General features: G+C 33.4%; 1 protein-coding gene across 1 annotated transcript in view; it reads left to right on the top strand.

Annotated features, from left to right (window-relative positions):
- SPTLC3 (serine palmitoyltransferase long chain base subunit 3) overlaps window positions 1-22,533 on the top strand; it is a 203,896-nt gene that overhangs the window by 142,500 nt on the left and 38,863 nt on the right. Inside the window, exon 9 of the mRNA XM_051975913.1 lies at window positions 9,721-9,847. Within this exon, the coding sequence (XP_051831873.1) occupies window positions 9,721-9,847 (127 nt within the window). The remainder of the gene's footprint in view (window positions 1-9,720; window positions 9,848-22,533) is intronic.

Raw genomic sequence — 22,533 nt, 5'->3', positions numbered from 1 at the left:
TTTTAAAACAAGATGTCAATTCTAAAACTCTAGAGCTTTTAAATAAGGAATACTATAGAGTATATATAGAGAGAAAGTTTTGTATTTGAAAGCAATATATATGGAATATGTTATTGTCATAATGCTTCTGTAATTTAGGGAGACTGTGAGCTATCTAGGATAATCAGTGCAATATATAGCTTAACTTCCACAATAGCTATAACTAGTTCAAATTTTCCTTTGACATCATGCTATGAGGAAGAGAAAAAATTAAAAGAAACTTTCCCTTTAGTGATAAACCAAAGTACACCAGTGTGTCTTTTTGCTTCATTTTACAAAGTGTTTTGTAAATGGATTCCTCATTTATTCCTAAATATCTGAGTGACTGAAGAATTTCCTTTCTAATTCATCAATGTAAATTTAAGATGGCTGAAGTAACCTAACAAAGCACAATTATATTCTGGTATTAAGAAACTGACCTTTCAATAAAACTAATGAAATTAAAAAACAAAAATACTAAATTTGTTGGGGAATTCCCTGTGCATAAACATTGGTATCTTCAAACAATTCTTATTTTTCCAGTTCATCAGAAATGTTTCCCTTTCTGTCTTCAGAATTTCATTCTTGAAGATTTCCATACCCTCCTATTATAATTTCCCCTGTAGGATTTTAGTCCATGGCATCTTCTCGATACTATCTCTGAATTCTTGGAATTTTTTTTTCAGTTGAGGGTACAGCCTGACTATCCCTGATTTTCCTCTTTTCTACATAAACTAAAAGGAAGGAGTGATTACTGTCCAATATTCCTATCATTTCTATCCTCAATCACCAACTACCTCACTAATAATGAATCAGATTAACATTCCTCTGTATTTTTGAACGCTGAAGTTATCATTAAGACAAGTCAACAAATTATTAGCTGTTTTATTTTTGGCAAAAAGACAGCTCTAAGCATGTCTGCATAACTAAAATTATTCATCATACCAAGAATGTGAATCCCTGCTCTATTTCCTCTTTCTACTCAGGTGGTTTTAAGATATACTCTTATCATCAAACTGATTTTGTTTTTATGATCTTTACCTGAATGTGTTCTATCTGGTTCCTAGATTTCCTTACTAGTATACATTCTTAATATACAATGCTATCCTACAACCAATTAGGGCACATGACATGGATAAAAAGCTAGCAAAGGAGTCCAAGCAATGAGTATGAGTCAGACAAAAAGGAAAATAATAATAAATAAGGTCCTAAAAATTCAGAAACAAGAGATTATTCAGAAAGAAAGCATGGTCAATTATATAAAACGCTAGAGTGAGATCAAGAAGGATGAAGAGTAAGAGCCATTAGGTATGGCAATTAAGAGATCACTAATTCTACTTTCTGGGACCAAACACAAATGATAGTTATTTCACCACATTAACAATCCTTCAAAGAACCGAATACAACTAACATATCCTTCCTAACTCTTTGTTTCTTGTTCTTCAGCTTTTCCTCAATGACAAATTTCCATCCAACTTCAATTCAATCCTTGATCATCACAAATATGAATTCCTCCATATCAACTTCATAGTTTCTTTCCACGTGTTATTCTTTTTAGTTCTTTCTTTCATCTTGCCTCTCTCACAGTATCCCTCCAGAGAAAAAAAAATGAACATTTTGTGTTTATCTGTGTACATTTTCTCATCTCTCCCTCTCTACACCAGCAGAATATAAACTTTCCAAGGCCAAGAATTGTTTTTATTTTGTCTTTGTACTCCCAGTCTCTAGCATTGTGTTTGGTATATAATCGGTGCATAATTTTTTAATTAATTGAACACCACAAATTAACAATGCCATATGAATATACCTATCTTCTAGTAGCCTTTTTAATAATAACTTTTAGCCTTTTTAATAATAACTTTTATATACTTTACAATTTACAAAGAATATCTACATATATTTTGCCTTTAATAAGTAATATTATATATAAGCCATAACATAATCATCTTTCCATTTTTAAAGCAGAGAATTCAATAATACTGCTCTTTCCTCATCAATTCTGATAACTTACAGTACAATGAAACACTATATATGTACATTTAATAGTCAACTTTTATGAAAAAATATTTCTAGTGATTTTCATATCCTTTATATTACTCTGTGACTTCTATTTGGGGTCTCAATTTCCTTTATGTAGAAAGAAAGGACAGGTTTAGATTATATCAAAGATCATCCAGTGGTCCTCAAAGTGTAGTCCAAAGAATTGTTGGGGTCTCTGAAACCCTTTCAGAGAGTCTCCAAATTCAAAATTATTTTTTATTTCTAATATAGTAAATAGCTATAAATATAACCCAGGAGAACAAAAACTCTTTGAACAGATCCTCGATAGTTTTTTAACATGAAGATACTGAGAATAAAAGTTTGAGAAACACTGAATACTATAGGTCCTCTATGATGCACTGTAGTTTTTTTATTCTGCCACTAGGTGGTAGAAAGCAATAGAAAATAAGATCCAAGCTGCCAAAGCAATTATCAAAACTTCAGAGGGAAAATAGACCTCAAAAATTATCTGGTCTAGTAAAAAATACTGCCCTGTAACACGATTAAGCAAAATTCAAAAACCAAACTTTTTAATGGGGAAGAAATGGTACATAGCATGGCATAGTACTGGACTTTTTATCAGAAGAGACCTGGATCTAAATCCCTTCTTAATAGTCATATGACTGTAGGCAAATCACATATAAAATAGCTACCCCATACAGTTATTATGAGCATCAAATAAGAAAATATAGATACATAACTCTGAAAGCTTTAAAGCATTATATATATGAATATTGTTGCTATTGTTCTAAGACCTGACCAAGCGCCTACCAGCTCTTATTAGGTTAGTCTCTATAAGGACCTCTAGAGTTTCCAGTATATAAAGAACACATGATTTCATGTCTATTCTTCACAGTCTACAGCCTCTGATTCTAATGTAGTCTTTAAAGGAGAATGTAGTAGTATATGTTTCCATTTGAGAAAGTCGCATTTTGAAGTTTAAGAAGCATTAGTATTTAATTTTTTTTACTGTTTCCAATGTATAAATTTTTCTTCTGAATGTTGATTAAGTGTTTCTATTTTGAGTATGATTTTGTACACTGTGCAGTCATAAGAATTCTTGATTTAAAAGTAGTTTCTTACCTTTCTACTTAATGTTCTTCAAAAGAAATAGAATACTTCATATTTTTCAGAGGTGAAAAAGCATAACAAGAGGAAACTTTAAAAATTCACATTACTGGGAAAGCCTTCCCTCCGATAAAAATTCAAAATCAATACTAACATAATTTTAAAACCACTTTTTAAAAATGCAGCTATTCAAAACATTTATTTCTTAAGTCTAATAAAATTCAAGTAGATGTTCAGTTAGTTGTCAGCTAACCTGAGGATTCTTAGTGAGATCCAAAAGTCTGATCTTAGGTCTCTTAATTATAACTATAAATGGTAGTAATAACATTAGAATGTATGTATGAGGCTTGGGTATCTCATTATGGAATAGAAGTAACTCTGGATTCACAAAGGTTAATGTCAAAGTGATAGATACTACCAAGCTGGAAAGCTTTCAAGAATACTGTTGCTCAAAAACCAACTGAATGAAGTTCTGAGAACCAATGTGACTGTATAAGTGATAAATTTCAGTCACAGGAACTAACAAAAACTGTCCACTATAAATATAAAACTATCAACAAAGAGAGTGACCACACCAACAAAATCACAAATCCTTCAAGTACTGAAAGCAAATATAATATTGCCATGTGTAATAAGAGTATCTTGAATTTACATAAAAAGTATCTCTAAGTGTCTCAAAGTTACAGCTTTACATTAGAAACTAGATAAATTCCACATAGGTCAGATATCATGCTATTACATCTCAAATTTATGCATAACAAAGATGATAATTAAATCATTTGGGAAAATCAAATTACAAATATTTTAGTGACCAACAATGAGAGAATGTCATAAAAATAAATTGACCAAATTAGGGTTTTACTCCATTGCTTCTGAACAATACCAAAGTATTTTCGAATGTTTCCCGTCTCTCAGCATCCTTTTTCCATTGCAGGAGGTGGATAGCATTCTTTATTCTTTTTCTATTAAACACAATTAAGACAAGATAGTAACCTCATTCCTTAGCAAGCTGCAGAAATTTCTTATCTAGAGAACTTTACATGAAGGAGAAACAAATACTTGAAAAGAGATATAAAAGGTGACAGAGGGTTTGAGCACTATGATGTACACACACACACACACACACACACACACACACACACAGTGATTTTTCCCTGACAAAATATATTTATTTCCCTTCATGTATTCTGCAATCACATATAGATTGAAAAATAGTAATTGAGCTGCCTTCTTTTCTCTTCATTTCATACAAGCGACTAAGATTCTTTCCTCTAAAGCCAAGCTTTGCTTCTTGCCCATTGTAAGATTATATGTGATCATCCTCTGGCTATAAACAACTCTAATTAGTAATCTTCTCTTTTCAAAACTTCTGAGAAAAAATTCAGAGAATTCCTTTTCTCTACCTAACATAACTTTTTTTAATAAATGGTTTGTTTAGAGAAAGGGATAAACTGATGAGAAGTGTTTGTTTCTTTCCATTTGTCTAGTTGCTGAGGAGATTTTGTAAACTCTGCTGAACCCACAAGGATTCAGATTTTTTTTAGGTGCATGAGATGGTTTTGTTTAATATCTCAAGTGTTTTTGCATACAATGAAAACTCCTGGTCATTTCAACCTGCAAATGAAAAATAATAGTGCAAAGATTTTTTTTTTTGATGTTAGCCATCATGATTCAGACCTTTAAGGCTAGAATGCAGAAGGGAAGAGCAGTGAGAAATAGGAGAGGCTGAGCATACAGCTCAGCTAAAGATCCAGTCAAGCAGGTTTGGCATGGGTCTTTCAGCTTGGTGAGATGTTGCATTCATCCACAGCAAGCCTGGTTAAATCTGACTCCCTGTTCAGCTGAGCTCTGGTCCAAGTTCTTTGATATGGCTGTGTTAAACAGGCCTTTGAAGTAAATAGGGGTCATGAAATGAGCACTAAACTGTTTATTCAAACAATCCTCTCGTCTGAATTCCTTTAGCAAAGCTACCCCTGTCCTTGAACCGTGGACTTAAGGGTAGGGAAAATAATCAGAATTTTGAACCTACATTTGTGCATTATAACTGGGATCTATAGTCCTCTCTGAAGCAAGACACAACACAGATGAAAATTGCAAACGGCCCAAGTTGACTATTAATAAATTTTTCATGATTCTTGAATAGACAGGAGAAAGAGGAAATCAATATTCACAATTTCCAATCTTCCTTGATGCTCCCCAGAGCTCAATCCACAGTACCACTTTTTGATTAGCCATTCTAGGTAGTGTAAATCCACAAATACAATCTCTGAAAAACTAAGCTAGACTAAAAAAAAACAAAAACAAAAACAAAAACAAAAACCCTAAACCAGCAGGCAAGACCTTAAACTTAAATTTTATTACTCTTTTTGAAGTATACTCACTGTGATCAGAGAAGCAACGACTCTATAAAATTTTTAGATATGTAAAGGGCTAGGAAAATTAGCAGATAAGAAGAGGGCTAGCAGATTTTTATGAACTTACAAAGATTCTCCCAAATTCTCAAAGTCCTTAATTTTCATTCCTTGCTTCCACTCCCATCCCAGAGATTTAGTGAATTTGGTTTACTTCCCCAGCAGAGTAAGGGGCTCTCTGCCACCTATATTACTTACTGTCCATCAATCTCAATTCTAATGAATCAAAAAAGCACTGATGAAATGCTTATATGCTCATAATATGCTTACACTAGTTATGGCACTATCATATAAATCCAATGTATAATCATATATGCTATCCTCCCACCCCCCAATCCTTCCAGCAATTTCTTCCTAAAAGAAAATTAGGAGGGGTTCAGACAATCTTTACTCACATTTGCTCTGTGACCTTAGGAATCATTCTAATATTTCTAATTCAAGAGGGGAGACTGGGGAACAGGGATGTGATGATTCATTTTGCCATCCTACTCCCTTCAGATTTATCTAACCAGGGTTTCGCAGCTTTGTGCTTATCTTGTCAAATGCCAAATCACTGATTGTCTCTTTTTCCTGAAAGTAATCTCACCACAGACTGACTCTGAAATTAAATACCCATTTTATCATTAAACATTCACTATCTCTCAAATGTTAAACTGAATATTACAAATTTAAGTGTTATAGGAATTCAAAAAAGAGAGAAATGAATGTGTAATAATAGTCCAGGAAGGCACCATATAGAGGATAGATTCTGAGGCTCAGATTTACCATTGGCTCTTAAAGCAGTTTCCTTTTCTAACTTTCCTGTCTTAAGGGCACTACTGTTTTCCCAGTAATTCAGGCCTGAAGTCGGGGTCACTTTTGCTCCTTCTTCTTCATCCCCTTATCTAGTCTGTCTTTAATTCATCCCTTCCTCCCATTTCCATTGTCTTTATCTTATCAATGCTCTAGTCCTCTCCAGGTCTACTGCAACAGACTCTTAACAAATCTCTGTCTCTGGTTTCTAAATACTATTTTCCTGTATATTCCTGACAGCTGATCTTCCCAAAAGATTCCAATTTCATCATGTCACTCTCTTGCTTACCACATTGCCTTCAAAGTAAAGTATAAACTTCTCAGTCAAATATTAAAAACTGGTACAATATTGCCACATTTCTATCTATTCAATTTCATCTCTCACTACTCCTCAAACAAAATCTTCCATTGGCAAATGTTCCTTCCCAAATGTTATCTATCCTTCAAGTCTAGAACCTCCTTGAGCATATTCCTGATCACTAATTCATATTAGTCTCCCCATTAATTGAACAAGTATTCCACTTATTGTCTGTATTGCTCATTCTGGCTCTAAATTGCATTCTACTTTGCATTGTTTTTCTAATACTGTGTAACTATAATGTATCTGGATCATAACTTTCCTTTGGAGATGCCTTTTCTTCTCAATTATATTGTAAAATGTATATCTTGTGCTTCTTCAGTATTCCTTTTGGAACAGAGCAAATTGCAATGAATATATTAATAAATATTTGAATGAATTAACTAGGATCAAAGGAAAAGCAAAAAATTGAAAAGATAATCAAACTGAAAGGATAATCAATCAAGTATTTATGAAGAAACTAGTTTGTCACTGGTACTGAACTAAGCAAGATCCTCCAGGCACCACAGGAAAGAAGCAGCATGAACAAAGTTGAAAATACCAAAATAACTTTAATACAGAGGAGGTAGGCTTAATATGAATATGGGTTCCAACTACAGAATAAAAAATAATATTTTCTAATTCTTTCCTGAACTTTTGGACTCCTCCTCCTTGTCTCAGCTACCAGTGACCTTCTGTCTAGTACCAAATATTGTAAATTACTCTTAGGAACCAATGTTAAAAAATGATTAGAGATCATGGGAAAGCAAACTTTTAAACCCTCTTTTTATCTCGCAAAAAGTGACTGAGGCTAATTCATTGCAGATATTGTTACTTATACAGAAATTTATCATCAACTTACTAACCACCTTCTTTAAGACATCCTAAATGGTTTTAGACCTTCTCCCACACCAGTAAGGCACCAAACCTGATCATGTTGGATTGGGATGTGATGTCCTATATCCCTATGTCTGTGCCATCTTTATCATTCTGATGTCTGTTGAAGTAGTCCTTAAATTTAAAGACTACTTTATTAAGTCATCTGAGGCTTTCTAAAGACACCAACATTTTTCATTCCTTCAATAAATATTCCTGACTGCCTCTTTTGTGTGTCACTCTGCTGGGTACATTATTGGGAATACAAAATATAAGCTATCTTTCCAGCTCAAGGCAATACATATAAATAAATTAATTAAAACCAGCACAAGCACATCAAACAAGGCAGGATACCAAAAATGTTATATGAGGATACAATGTGCAATGTGCAAGGAAAGGAGATTCTTCCAATGTATCAGAGAAGTATCAAGAAGGAGATATCAAGAAAAGCTTGAAAGAGGAATGCCCTTTGAGCTGAGCCTTAGGAAACTAAAGATATATATCTATATCTATATATATATAGATATAGATATATAGATATCTAGATATCTATAGATAGATAGATAGATGTATTGGGGGGGGAGGCATGCCATGAAAAGAACAAATAATGTGTGAAGCCAGCAAAGTTTGGGATCTGTTTGGGGAATAACTTGGTTAATTTGGCTGTAGCATTCCTATAAAGAGGTAGTAGGAAACAAACTGGAAAGGTAAGTTGAACCAAACTGACCTTCAATGGCAGAATAAGGAGTTTTTAAGTTTTGTATGTACTATTCATTCCACTGAAACTGGCTACTGACTATTTCACAAACTCATTCCAGTTCCTACCTCCAGGCAGCCCCCTTCCCAGTTCTTCCTAGAATGCTCTCTTCCCCATTTTTCTTCTTTTACAATCCTTCTCTTTCTTCAGGTCTCAACTCAAGTGCCATCATCTCTGTGTTGTAATCACTAATGCCTACAGTTAATTGTACTTCATTTCTCTCCTCTAATTTTCCTAGCACACTTCTTCTGGATCTCTACTTCTTATACAAATCTACAGAGTATTTTTTTCATTTATCCAATAGAAATAAATTTCTTGAATATAAGCAGTGTCATTTGTTTTCATCTTTGTATTCCAAAGTACTTAATTCAGTGTACACCACAAGAAGATACTTGAAAAGGGCACTCAACTGGCATCATCTAGGAAAATAAGTTTTCTAAAAAGTAAGGTTCAACCTAGGTTTTGTTCAAATTATTGCAAGTTCTGAAGGGAGCCAAAATGGATTAGTTTTACTGATAGTTTTAATTTTGGTATCAGATGGAAGGAACAAAGGCTAATGGTTTTTCCTACTAATGAAGGCTACTAATTTTTAACAATCAAGTCTCTAAATAATGCTGCTCAAGAATTTCATTATTTTCCATTACTTCTATATAAAATTAAAATGCCTAAATCAACAAGAGATTACAAACCTTTTACAATCTGGTCTCTCTCTACCTTTCCAACTTCCTCTCCCTTACTAACCTAGAAAACAGGTAACTCAGAGATTAAGGCCAAGGGTCTAGAATCCAGCCTCTGACATTTAGTTAGCTGTAATGACCCTGAACAAATCACCTAATCTCTGTTTGCCTTAATCCACTGAAGAAGGAAATAGCTAACTATTCCTATGTCTTTGCCAAGAAAACTCCACAGAGAGCTTGGTTCACAGGATCATAAAGAGTTGGGACACAATTGAATGACTCAACAACATCAACAATAGCCTAGATGTTTCATGAAAGCTATGTATGCTGTCTACTCAATTCAATCAGTGTTGGGGGAAAGGGGAGGAAGATATACAAAAATCACAATATAATGATAACACATTATTTAATACTTTCAGGGAAAACAAATGAGTCCTTGACTTCAAGGAGTTTACAGTCTGGTTAAAAAGATAAGAAAGGCAAAAACTAACAATACTAGTATTTTTCTAGTGTATCTTACATTATTCCTCCCCATTCAGTCTACATTCCAACCAAACTAGTCTACTCTTCTTTCCCCTTTAAACAGACTTAAAGTGGGCCATGTGGAAGATTACTACTCCCTGCAAAACACAAACACACACACACACACACACACTCCACACCCTCAAATTTATTTTATTTGTATTTTGTTTTTTGTTGTTGTTATTGCTGTTGTTGTCTGTGTCTTTGTTTGTTTTATTTTAGGACCTGGTGGATTATTTAAGAGTTCATTCACATAGTGCTGTTTATGCTACATCTATGTCTCCACCTATAGCAGAGCAAATAATCAGGTCTATGAAATCTCTCATGGGACTAGATGGAACAACAAATGGTAAGACAACAAATGTACATAGATCATATTTACTGGCAGAGATATTTCTGTCATTCTTGCACCTGGACAAAGTTCAACCATGTAGAATATGTACCCGTATTTTATTTGTGCTTTGTTATGAAATAGTTTACATTAGATGGACTTCTGTAAATCAGATTGTTTTAAATGAACCATACAAGACACCAATTTAACCGATCTGGAGTAAATAATCCCATTTAAATTAGAAGATTTTATTTTATATCATACATTACATATGTGTGTGTTTTCATTTTTTTAAATATGGTATGCCTTTTTATCTTTTAAGATGCAGCTCCATATTGCTTGCTCTATTACGCCCTAGAAAGGAAGACAGTACATGGGAAGAATTATTACCCCCTTAAAAAAATATCGGTAGTCAAAGAAGAAAAGCACAATGATACACTAAACATATAGTTTAGAAGTTAATTGCTCCACTAAGGTTTTCATTTGATGTAATCAAACGTGCATAGTACAGTATTATAAAATCTTAATTTTTCCAAATGTCTATTTTATTTTAAATTGAAGGGAGGAATGAATGAAGAACACAGGTTGGAAATCCTTTTGTTACTTTCTCTTTTCTGCTTAGAAAATTAACTTAGTACCTAACTTAAAGGATAAAATTAGCCAAAACTAAAAGGACCGCACTATTGCCCTTCCATTGCTATCTTAAGGGATCTGAGGAGACTAGCATTAAAGCCTTCATCTTTGGCTCATTCTGCTGTTCAACTGTAATCGAAGCCTGAAAAGCTTTGTTTCATCCTGAGTTTGGAGAGTGATTTGCCAGATCTGTTTCTTGATGAATGTCTTTACTTTAATCTGCAATGCAAAGCCATCCGCTTCAAAGACAGGCAAGCAACAAGAATAAGGTCAATGTTTCTTTGATGCCATGGTTCAAAGATGAAATAGCAGTGCCACTAAAATGACAGTGTTTATGCAAAAACAGCCACCCTTCACTCCCAAGCTAGGCTGGCGAGGAGTTAATGCATAGACTGAGGGACTGCAGACAAACAATGTAGAACATATGCACTGTAGTCCCTTTTTCATCTCCTGTGTATAATACTTTACAGAATTAAATGAACTCAGAGAGAAGACTTGATTTTTCATCCTAACAAATGTTGGGTGGCCTCTAAGAGCATGCAAAACAATAATCCCTTGAGGATAGGGTCCCTATCTCATATTTATTTAGTACTATCAACCCTTTCCCCAGATCTAGCATAATATATGCATATATAAATATATGCTCATTAGATGCAAATCAAAAACACTTTTTTGTTCAATGAAATCTCATAAGGTATAATTCATATGTCAGCTAGGACTAAATAAAATGACAGAGAAATAGAACAAATACTAAGCCATTGTATGAAACATGAATACAGTCACCATGATTCAGGAAATCAACTCTTCATACCATCTCAAATTGGATTTCCCAGAGACAAATCAAACTAAAAATGTCCAAAATGGAACTAGATACCTCCAAAAACTTACCCTTCTTCCCAACTTCCCTATTTCTGTCTAAGGCACCATCATTCTTTAAGTCTTCTTGATTCAGAAATTCTTCATTGTTCCTCATTCTCCTTATGCAATCAGTTACTACATCTTTTCATTTCTAATTCTTTAACATCTCTCACATTTGACCCTTCTCAAATAGCCAGCATTTTTTACCAGGCCCTTGCATCTCCAGATCATTATTATAGCCTCCTAATTGGTATCCCTGTCTGAAGCATCCACAAACTCTACTTCATCCTTCACACAGCTCCCAAAATAATTTTATAGAAATGCAGAGTGACCATGTCACTCCCTTCATCAATAAATTCCAGGGAACTCCTATTGTCTCTAAGAAAAAAATATTAATTCCACTGTTAAGTTTTTTAAAGAAATTCACAACTTATACCCAATCAATTTTTGCAGATTTACTAAATACCTCCTCATTCTCATATTCTCCTTTTCTACCAAACTGACCTTCTTTCTGTCATTCACAAACAGTGCTGTTATTATTGCTCCTCTCCCTTCTCTTTAACTTTGCTCCATTAAAACTCTTTTTGAGTAGGAATTGTTTCATTTTTTTTTGTATTTGAATTACCAGTACATATAGTAGGTACTTAAATATTTATTTGAACTTATTCCTATCACTATCAGATAAACCTACTTTCTACAGTGCCTCTACCACTTTCTGTGCTGTTTCTATGCTAATTCTACTGTATTTTCTGAAATTTATACTAGTAAACCCAGGTAAGCCAAAATCCATACAGTTCCTTCTTGGTCCTGAAAGACAGTCTGGATTAATCATATGCTAATCAAGGACTAATTAAGTCCTAAATATTCATCATTTGCCTAGGTTGAGGTATGAAGTTAAGGTTTATTTGAAATGCAACCTACCTGCAAAAATAAAAAAGATGAAATAAGTTGGATATGAAAGTACTATTTCACCATCCATAACACCACATGAGAATTAAGCCCCCCCACACACAAAAATGTAATTTTGCTTTAATTATTATATTCAAGTAAAGCTTTTCTAAACAGCCTTAAATTTTCCATTTGGCTAGCTTTCCCATTCCTATCTTTAGGTGTTCTAAGCCTTTTCTTCTCTCTTCAGTTTCTCCAATTTTCCACCACTCCCTATGTCATCAGATGTCTTCATTTCCTAATTTACTGAAAAAAATACATATTATGTGCCATAACATTCCTCATCTACCTTATTCTACAACTTAAATCTGTCTATATGATCAACCTTGACAATCTTGACAAACCTTGACAAGGCATTCTGGTCTCTGAAAAAGAAATGAACTTTCTTGTCAAAGTCAACAACTATTACCCTCTTCTTTTTCAACAAACTTAAAAGGTTACCAATGATCTCTTAACTGTTAAATCTATGATCTTTGGAGAGGCATCTTCCATAACCTCCACTGAGCTCTCTGCAGCTTTTGTACTGTTGACCACCCATCTTTCTTGGAAATACTTTCCATAAAATATGCTATCTCCTAGCTATCTGACTACTCTTTAGTCTCCTTTGCTGCCTGATCTTCCATCTCCTGATTCTACATAGTAACTACTTTTACCTAGTGAAAGTAATACCTAGAGCTCTTTCTTGAACCCTCTTTACTTTTGTCTCTATACCCTCTTCACTGAAATTCTAATCATTACTTGTAGGTTTAATTATCATCTATACAAATAACTCCCAAATTCATATATCCAATCCCAATTTCTCTCTTTACACCCTAGTTTTACAACATTAATATAGCCTAATAGATATCTCCATTAGAATGTAACATATGCATTTTAAATTGAACAATCCCCAAACAACTCATGTTTTTATTTATGAAGCACTTGCTACATACTAGCACTGTGCTAAGCATTGAAAAGAATTTATTTTCCTACCTCATCATTTTGAAAACTGTTAGTTCAAATCCCCCTGTATTCCTCTTGAGGATTCATTATCCTATCAGTCAACATAGGTTTTCACCAGCTTCAAAGTAAATCTTTAATCTTTTTTCTCTTCACTTCTCATATTCAATCAGTTGCCAAATTTTGTCAATGCTAGTTCAAAATCTCACAGATACCCTCTTATCTTGCAGTAGCTACCATGCTAAGTCCCCTCTTTCCTATCTGAATTATTCTTATAGTCTCTTTACTGATTTTTTTGCTTATGATCTTTCCTCTCCCCAAACCACCTTCCATACAGCTGCCAAAATAATTCTCCTAAAGCACAGGTCTGACTACATCATAGCTAATGTAAACTATTCATTGACTTCCAGTTGTCTATATAACACATACTAATTTCTAAGTCTTCCATATTCTGGCTCCAATCTCCTTTTCCAATCTTGTTTCCTACTATTCTCCTTTATGAACTCTATATTATAACCAATTCTATTCCTAGAAATGGTTACTTTTAATTCCAAATTTGATTCACTCCCACAAGCTGACCCCATGCTTCAAATGCACTCCCATGTCATCACCATCTCCATACTATCATCTTTCTTAGAAGCTTAAACTTGGAGCCAATCGATTTCTTGATCCACCCAACTGTGGATAATGGATATTCTTTTCCCCTCAATATTCCATACATTACAACATAGACATAGCACATTTTCATAATATATGATGGCAGTCTCACCGTCCCCTGCCCTAGACAAACCACAAAAACCTTGATTAAGAACTAGATGGGACCTCAGAGATCATTCACACCTTCACTTTACAAATGTAGAAACTGAGATTCTGAGAAATTAAGAAAGTTGTCCAGGAACACCCAGATATAAACAGCATTTCTGGAATACTATATGATATTGTGTTTGGGGCATACATTGTAGGAAGATTTGGTGAGGAAGTATTCGATTGAACAACATGGAAAAAAATTAAAAGAGTTAAAGTAATGTTAAAATTTTCTAAGTACTTGAAAAGCTGTCAAATGTAATAGAGAAGCTGCCCATAAGAAGAATGGAATTTCTTGTAAGGTGTTGTATCTCCATTCATTGGGAATCTTCAAGCAAAGACTGGATGAAAACTTAGATATGCCATAAAGGAAATTCTTTCTCAAATACAAATTGGACTAAGGGTTACTGTTGTAACTTCTATCTCTGAAATTCTGTGATTCTAAACACTATTAAATTACTTATGCAGATGAGGCAAGTAGTCTGCAAATGTAAGGACTTATAAAAAGCTTTGGAGAACTTAGAAGACTTAAAGGAAAAGGATGGAGGAATTTAACTTGAAAAGTGAAGTTAAATATTGTAAATCATTCCTCAAACAAAAGGAACTCTTTTTTCTTTAGATAGATTGAAATGATGCTGGTTTGTATTCTGAGATGTATAAAAATGTTCACCAACAGAGGGCCTCCTTAGACTTAACCTTTCTGATTTTATTTACTGAATGACTTAAATAGTATGCAAATTCTTCCATTCGTGTTGGACTTGTTAAACTCTGCCTTTCAATACTCTTTATGAACCATATGATGTCTTAGTAGATTGCCAGGAAGGACCCAATTTGGAAGTGTACCTATAAATTTAACAGTGAAAACTCTTACTCCACTTCCCTATTTCCCTTTGTGATCAAAAAAGAAGAATGGTCATACTGATTTTTTTTTTTTTGCCCACATTCAATTAACTATAGAGCTACCATTAATGACAAAGCTGTTTTTACAGAAAATACAATATTTGGGTAAAATAATTTATGGCCCTCTCTTGATTTACTTCCCCTCAGCCAACATATTCTAGGAGACTATTAACTTTTTCTCCCTACTTCTATCCAAAGAGAATTTGTTTTCGGTAATTATTTTTCAATATTCTTCTGGAATTAGATGAGAAAAACATTTTCCCATCAGTTAGGAAATAATTTCAAATCCTTTTTTAGACATAATGACAATATAAAACATACAAAACACCATCCAGTTCAAATTTTTCAGAATTCTACCATAGAATCATAGAATTTCAGACCTTGGAAAAGATGTTAGTGGGAATTTTTTTTTTTTTTTTTTTGCTGAGGCAATTGGGGTTAAGTGACCTGTCCAGGGTCACACAGATAGGTAGTATTAAGTGTCTGAGATAAGATTTGAACTCAGGTCCTCCTGATTTCAGGACTGGTGCTCTTTCCACTGCACCACTTAGCTGCCCTATTTTATATTTAGTTTTAAATAAATAATTTTTTTAAATAGCCACCAGACACAATTAAGATGATATAGGAAGAGGAAAATGTACAACATATACTTTTCCACTATAAACCTCAGGTGCACTCTCTAACAATTATACTCAGTGACCAATCAAACCATTTTGAGATGCAACCTGCAAGAAAAATCATTATCCAAGGAGAAGGTGTAAGAAAGTGAATAAAAGTAAAAAATTACCAGTGATCTCAGGAAGAAAACTCAAAAATCTTGAACACGAGCAGATAAATCAACAAGGAAAACCCTAACACTAGAAGGAAATAGGGCCAACAAATATAGTAAACAAGTATAGATATTTATGAATAAATACTACAAAATAAAAGAAAACAATTCAACATTTGGTGAGACAGAAGATCCTGTAGATTTTGAAGAGATTATGCAATCTTAACATACTTAATACATAACATACTGACAATAGAAAAACTGAAATCAGTGATGAGAAACAAGAGAACAACTAAGCAAAATACAAGTACTCAGAAATGAAGGTCATTCTAGTCAAGAAGCAAAAAAGCAATAACAAAAGAAAAGATGCTTTCTTCATGCAAAACATATTGATATCAAAGATAAAGTGTACTGACACAATATAAGGATTACAGAACACTGGTCAAAATACCTGAACAACATAATATAACAAATATTACAAGAAGTATTCTCAGAACTTCTGAACACAGAAAAATGAAAAACAATTGAAAGAATTTCTAGACCATATCCATGAAAAAAAGTCATGGCTTCAAATTTTAAGACTTACAATGTTTAAATTTAGATATTAAAAAAAATTCAAAGGAAAAAAATTACAACCAGGGAAAAGACCTCTTGGAGGTCAAGAATAAAGAAAAGGAAATTTGAATATCACAACACTACTAGATCTACCAGAAAATGAAATAATGTGTTCTGAAAAGCAATGAAGCTCAGGATGAGCTCTCAGGGTGATCTACCCTACAAATCCAAGTTTATCTACAAATGAAAAAATGAAATTTTATATATATAGAGAGAGATGATAGATAGATAGATAGATAGATTGATTGATTGATTCAATACTACAGACCATGCTATATCTGGGATCACAAACAAAAGGCACAGGCCCAAACAGAGAACTTATAATGAAACTCTAAATAATGGGTGGGTCAAAGAATAAATTATAAAAACAAAAATTATATGAAACAAATGATAATGATATGGGGGAAATTACGTCTCTTCAAATATACATTAATAAAATTGAAAAAGAAACTGAATATGATTATGCATTTTTGAAAATTAGAAAGACAAAAAATAAACCTAAAAAACACAAAAGAAGTGATTAAAAATTAAAGGCATATAGAAGCTGGAAAATGAATGGATGCCCATCAATTGGAGAATGGTTGAGTAAATTGTGGTATATGAACATTATGGAATATTATTGTTCTGTAAGAAATGACCAGCATCCTGCTGGTCCTACAGAGAGGACTGGCGAGACTTTCATGAACTGATGCTAAGTGAAATGAGCAGAACCAGGAGATCATTATATACCTCAACAATGATACTGTTTGAGGATGTATTCTGATGGAAGTGGATCTCTTCGATAAAGAGACTAATTCAGCTTCAATTGATCAAAGATGGGCAGAAACAGCTATACCCAAAGAAAGAAAACTTGGAGATGAATCTAAACTGCTTGCATTTTTGTTTTTCTTCCCCGGTTATTTATACCTTCTGAATTCAATTCTCCCTGTGCAACAAGAGAACTGTTCGGTTCTGCACACATATATTGTATCCAGGATATACTGTAACCTATTCAACATGTAAAGGATTGCTTGCCATCTGGGGGAGGGGTTGGAGGGAGGGAGAGGAAAAATCGGAACAGAAGTGAATGCAAGGGATAATGCCGTAAAAAAATTATCCTGGCATGAGTTCTATCAATAAAAAGTTATTAAAAAAATAATTAAATGCCTAATAGATAAATTAGAAGTAAAAAATTAAAATGACAAAATCTAAAAGCTGGTTTTTTGAAAAGACTAATGAAATTGATTTTAAAAAACCTTTTAGCTAACCTGATTTTTTTAAAAAAGAAAACAATCAAAAAACAATAAAATAGCAAATGAGCAAGGTGAAATGACCACAATACCAAAAAAAAAAAAATTAAATCAGAATATATTATGCACTTAGATGTAAACAATACTGAGAACACAAAAGGAACAGCAGGATACCTTCAAGAGTATGAAATACCAGACTCTTAGAAGACCATATGGAGATTTTAAAAACCAACTATCATAAAATGAAATAGATCTATCTGAAAAGGAAATATCAAAGGGAAAAACTCCTGGCCCTAATGGATTCACAGCAGAATTCCATCAAATTTTTAAGAACAATTAGTATCCATATTTTGCAAATTGTTCTAAAAATTTAAGAAATAAAGTATCTTATCAGAATCCTTATATAAGACACAGTCCTAACAACTAAACCATGGAAAGATAATATATCATTAATGAATACTGACTGAAAAATTTAAACAATCCAGCAAAGCATTTGATGAATAAATGAATACATGCATGCTGAATGAATGAGTGAATAGGAATTGATAAGAAAATTTCCCCCTAATTAACCTGAAACAAAAATACACCAGCATAGTGTTAAATGTCACTAATATTTATTATTACTTTAATTGTTTTTTAATTAGTGGCTGACATCACAAGATGATTGCATTTCAAGTTAGATCCATACTCAACAGAATATGACAATTCAGATAATGCAAGAGAATACCTTCACTTAATGATGCCCAGTTAAATGAGTGAAATAAATTCTGCTTAAATTAACAACCAATTTAATTTCTACAGTTCTTTATTTGTTTGGACTAGATATCAGACAATATATCTGAATTATATTAATCGATATGAGCTCTGCTCATCAACTAATTCTAATAGCTCAAATCCCTTTCTATTTCTAAAGAATGAAGCATTAAGTGTTCAAACTGCATTTCAGATTTTTCTTCCATTTGAGGACACTTTGCATTATGGTCCTCAAGCAAGAAACTCCACAGGCATTCAAGACATTTCTTAGCAACAAGTAATGTCCATCAATCAATAAGCATTTATTAAAGGCCTGTTTAAATGCTGAGAATATAAAGAAAGGGAAAAAAAAAAAAAAGGCCTTTCCCCTCCTGAAATTCACAGCTAGAACAATGTTTGTTTCTGAAAGATTGAAATATTGAAACCTTAGGAAAGAAGGGATTTCCTTCATACCACAGAATGAGTAAAAAGTAGAAGTAAATTAAAATTCAATATTCTTGACTCCTTGCTTTCACTTCCTTTCTGTATAGAACCCAGTCTCTGCTAAAGATGCAGACTTCCTGTGGGAAGCAAGGAACAAACACCAGGAAACAAAAATAGTCTGTTTAAATCAGAACTCAGGCAGCCTTGTTTTCAACTGTTCCCTATCAACTTGCTAAATACTTAACCTGGAAGAGGATAAAAGAGAAGATAAGGATACAAGGAAGACAAATTAAGGCTTAAAGCAGATTTGCTGCCTCATGTTCTAAGGTCTCTTATGGGCTCACACTCTTGCTCTGTAGCTACATTGTATTACATTGTGGCCTATGGCCTCTCACCTTCATTACAAAGAGGAGATGCTTAAATCTAAATATAATCCTAGAAGAAACAAAAGGAAGATGCTGGCTTTCACTAGCCATTAGCAAGACCTGTACTTAGAACTTTTTCTCAGAGTTTACACTATCCACAGGTTTACATTATGTACTTCCCAATGTATATGGAGTTTTGCTTTTTTTTTTTTTTTTTTTTTTTTTTTTTTTTTTTTTTTTTTTAATTTATATTGTCCATACTCCCTTAGTCTAGGATTAACTCGTCCCCAGCCACGGAACTAATCTGGCCCACATAGGAAACAAAACCAAATTTTCTCTCAGGACTGCACTTTCAGATTAGATCAGTCACAAATGAATATTTAGGATTTAATTTTGAGCTCAGGATCCCAAATTACTGAAGTAAAAATTGGAAATTACATTCCCAGGTCACTACATATGTTTCTGACTTAATATAACTTCAATTAGCTAAAACTAGCTAATCTAATTGTTAATTCTCAAAGTTAGTTTCTTGATCAATCATCTTTTAAGACATTTTTATCTCTCAAAATATAGTAGCTCAAAAAATTGAGTTTTACAATTTAGATTTACCTGTGGGTTTTTAATTTAATTCTCTACTGAATTGCCAGCATGGCATAATGGCTAATTAGCTGTTAGAGTTAGATGCCTTGGATCCAAACCTTCCTTCTAACACATACTAGATGTTTCATCAAGAAAAGTCACACAACCTCCTGTTGCCCCAGGCAACTCTCTCAAATTAAAAATTATGAAGAGTTTCTAATTTACCTCTGCATTGCCAGCATAGTTTCCATACCAGAAGTTAAGAGAAGTTCAATGATGAAAACACAAGTCCAGATACTCTCCCCTTCAAAGGAAAAATCCTTTGTTATAAGGAGTTTAGAAAATTCTGAAGGTATTCACTAAATCTACTGATTAATTTATGGCCTGGTATCTTTTCTTTGTCAGCTGTCAAAAAGGCTGAAGATAAAGAAAATTAAAAAAAAAAAAAAAAAGCTTTAACCACAGGATCTACTACATAGCGGGCATTCAATAAATGTTTCCTGAATGAATTTTGTTCAGAAATTAACAGGTGAGATATTGAAATGATTTCTGGTCCAAGACTGATTTGAAGAAAGTGGCATTAGCACTTTCCAGGTGTGACCTTAAACCTCTTCTCTATTAGTTAGAAAAGGGCAAACATTTTTATGCTTGAATTTGATAGTTTAAAAACTGGAACAACTAAGGAGATTTGGGGCTCCAGAAAAACAGAAAAATCCAGTATTCTAGTTGACAGCACTAGCTTTCAAAACAGAATTTTTTTTCCCTCTTCTATTCTTTATGTGGAATAGTCATAAATTTCTTGAGTAAAATATTACTTTTCTCTAATGAACATTAATTTTGGGTGCCAGTTTTTAGAAGACATTTCTGTTTCTATTAATGATAAATATAATTTTTAAAAATTATTTCATTCAGTCTCATTAAGATTTATAATCTATCTGGGAACTTTTATCCCTACTCAAAGAAAAAATTTAGGTACTAATTACATATTATACATCTATTTCATTTTTTTAAAGGAGATCATATATGTTCACATACATTCATGAAGAAAACATGTATGTCCATATCCATAATCTTAGATTTAGAGCTAAAAGGGATCTGAAAAGTCACTGAATCTGACCCTCTTATGGTAATGATGATGAAACTAAAACTCAAAGAAATTTAGTGATTTATTCTAGGTCGGAAGGAACAGAATTTGAAATTCTTTCTACAGCAATCAGGATACAAACACAAACTTAGCTGACTACATTTTTCCTAAACACAGATTGGCAGTAGGGTCCTGACCTGGAGAGGCCATAGACAGAGAACACTGGGCTTCTATCTGTCTCTTCCACTTCATTCCAGGACATTATACAAACCTTTTGCTTTTTTGAGCTTCATCTGTAGAAGAATATCTGTCTTGTCATAAAAACGCTTAAATGAGACATTTTCTAAGATGTGGATGTGAAAGAACTAAAAATCTCATTTAGCAGCTTTAAAAAGAAGCATGTTAATTGATTCACATTAGCTACATGTCCCTGGAAAAGACCTTTAATCCTCACTAAAGGTCTGTGAAATTTTTAAAAAAAATTAGGTAGCTATATGTCACTATAACTTCAACATTATAATTTCTTTGAAATTTCATATGTTTATTTTATGCATTTAAAAACAATATTCTAAGGAAGGGTCCATGGACTCTAACAGATTGAGAAAGGGGTCCATGACAAAAAAAAAGCTTAAGAACTCCTGCTATATAAATTGTGGCACAGGTGCTGGTTTACTAAAAGAGAGTTTCCATACAAGAATTTCTTTCCCAATGAAACTGCCAGGTCTGCTACAATTTTAAAATATATATATTGAAGTATTCTATAAATTGTTGAGTACTATACAAACATGAGTTTTAGTTTTGAGGGTTATTCCTTTAAAACCCTTTAGTTAATGGGTCCAATAGCCCATAAAGTATATATCATAGTGTTCACATACTGCATGCACATCTCAATATGCATTCTAACCCTCTAGGAAAACAAGGAGGAATACACCTGATTTTTCTTAAATCCAGCTGGTAATCAGTCGCCAACTACAGATAGACAGACAGCTAAGTGAAAGAAAAAGAAAGAGGGGAGGGGAAGAGAAGGAGGCAAAGATAGGAAGGGAGGGCATATATTGCTCTTTTCTAAATGGTTTCAGATCATTGGCATTTCAGCAATACCTAATACGTAACAGATGGAGTGAGATATGCACTGCTAGCTTTCAGCTGAGAGACTGACATGTCTGGTGATTAATAACCTGTTGTGTGTAGTAAATATGTTCTCCACAGTACTGTGTTTTGATTGGAGGTCAGCAGAAAAGGCATAGCCTCACTAGCTTATGCCCATTTCTCTGCAGCACAGATTTAGACTTCTTGGTAAACACAATTAGTTTAGGAGCTCAGACATAGTTATAAGGACATAGATACTTAGCTTTTCATGACACTAATAAAATGACAACAGTGACTTCTTCCTTTCCTCTTCTATCCTTCTACTTAAAATCACTATCACTTCATATCAACTCAGGATATAGTTTTACAACCGTTCAGTAAAAACTGCACATAAGTTTGTCTTGAAGAGCTCAAAGAACTGGAGTATTAGCATATCACTGGATTTATAGATGGTTTTATGGAGTAAAAAGAAAGCCCCTGCTATCTCCTTCCACTCTTCCTAAAAATAATATGCCCTTTTCAACATGAGTGATACAGATTTTTTTTCTTTTTCAAGTTAATTTTCTCTTGGTGTATAGATTACAAAGTGGAATAGTTCACAGAATCATATTTAAAACTAGAAGGGACCATCTAATCTAGACCTCTCACTTTTTAGATTAGGAAACTGAAGCCCAGAAAGGTTAAGTTACTTTGCCCAAAATCATAGTTACTAAGTG

This window comes from Antechinus flavipes, chromosome 2, assembly GCF_016432865.1.
Source record: "Antechinus flavipes isolate AdamAnt ecotype Samford, QLD, Australia chromosome 2, AdamAnt_v2, whole genome shotgun sequence".
In the NCBI taxonomy this organism is placed as follows: Eukaryota; Metazoa; Chordata; class Mammalia; order Dasyuromorphia; family Dasyuridae; genus Antechinus; species Antechinus flavipes.
Note: the sequence above shows the minus strand (reverse complement) of the source record. Positions and strands in the feature narration are given on the sequence as shown.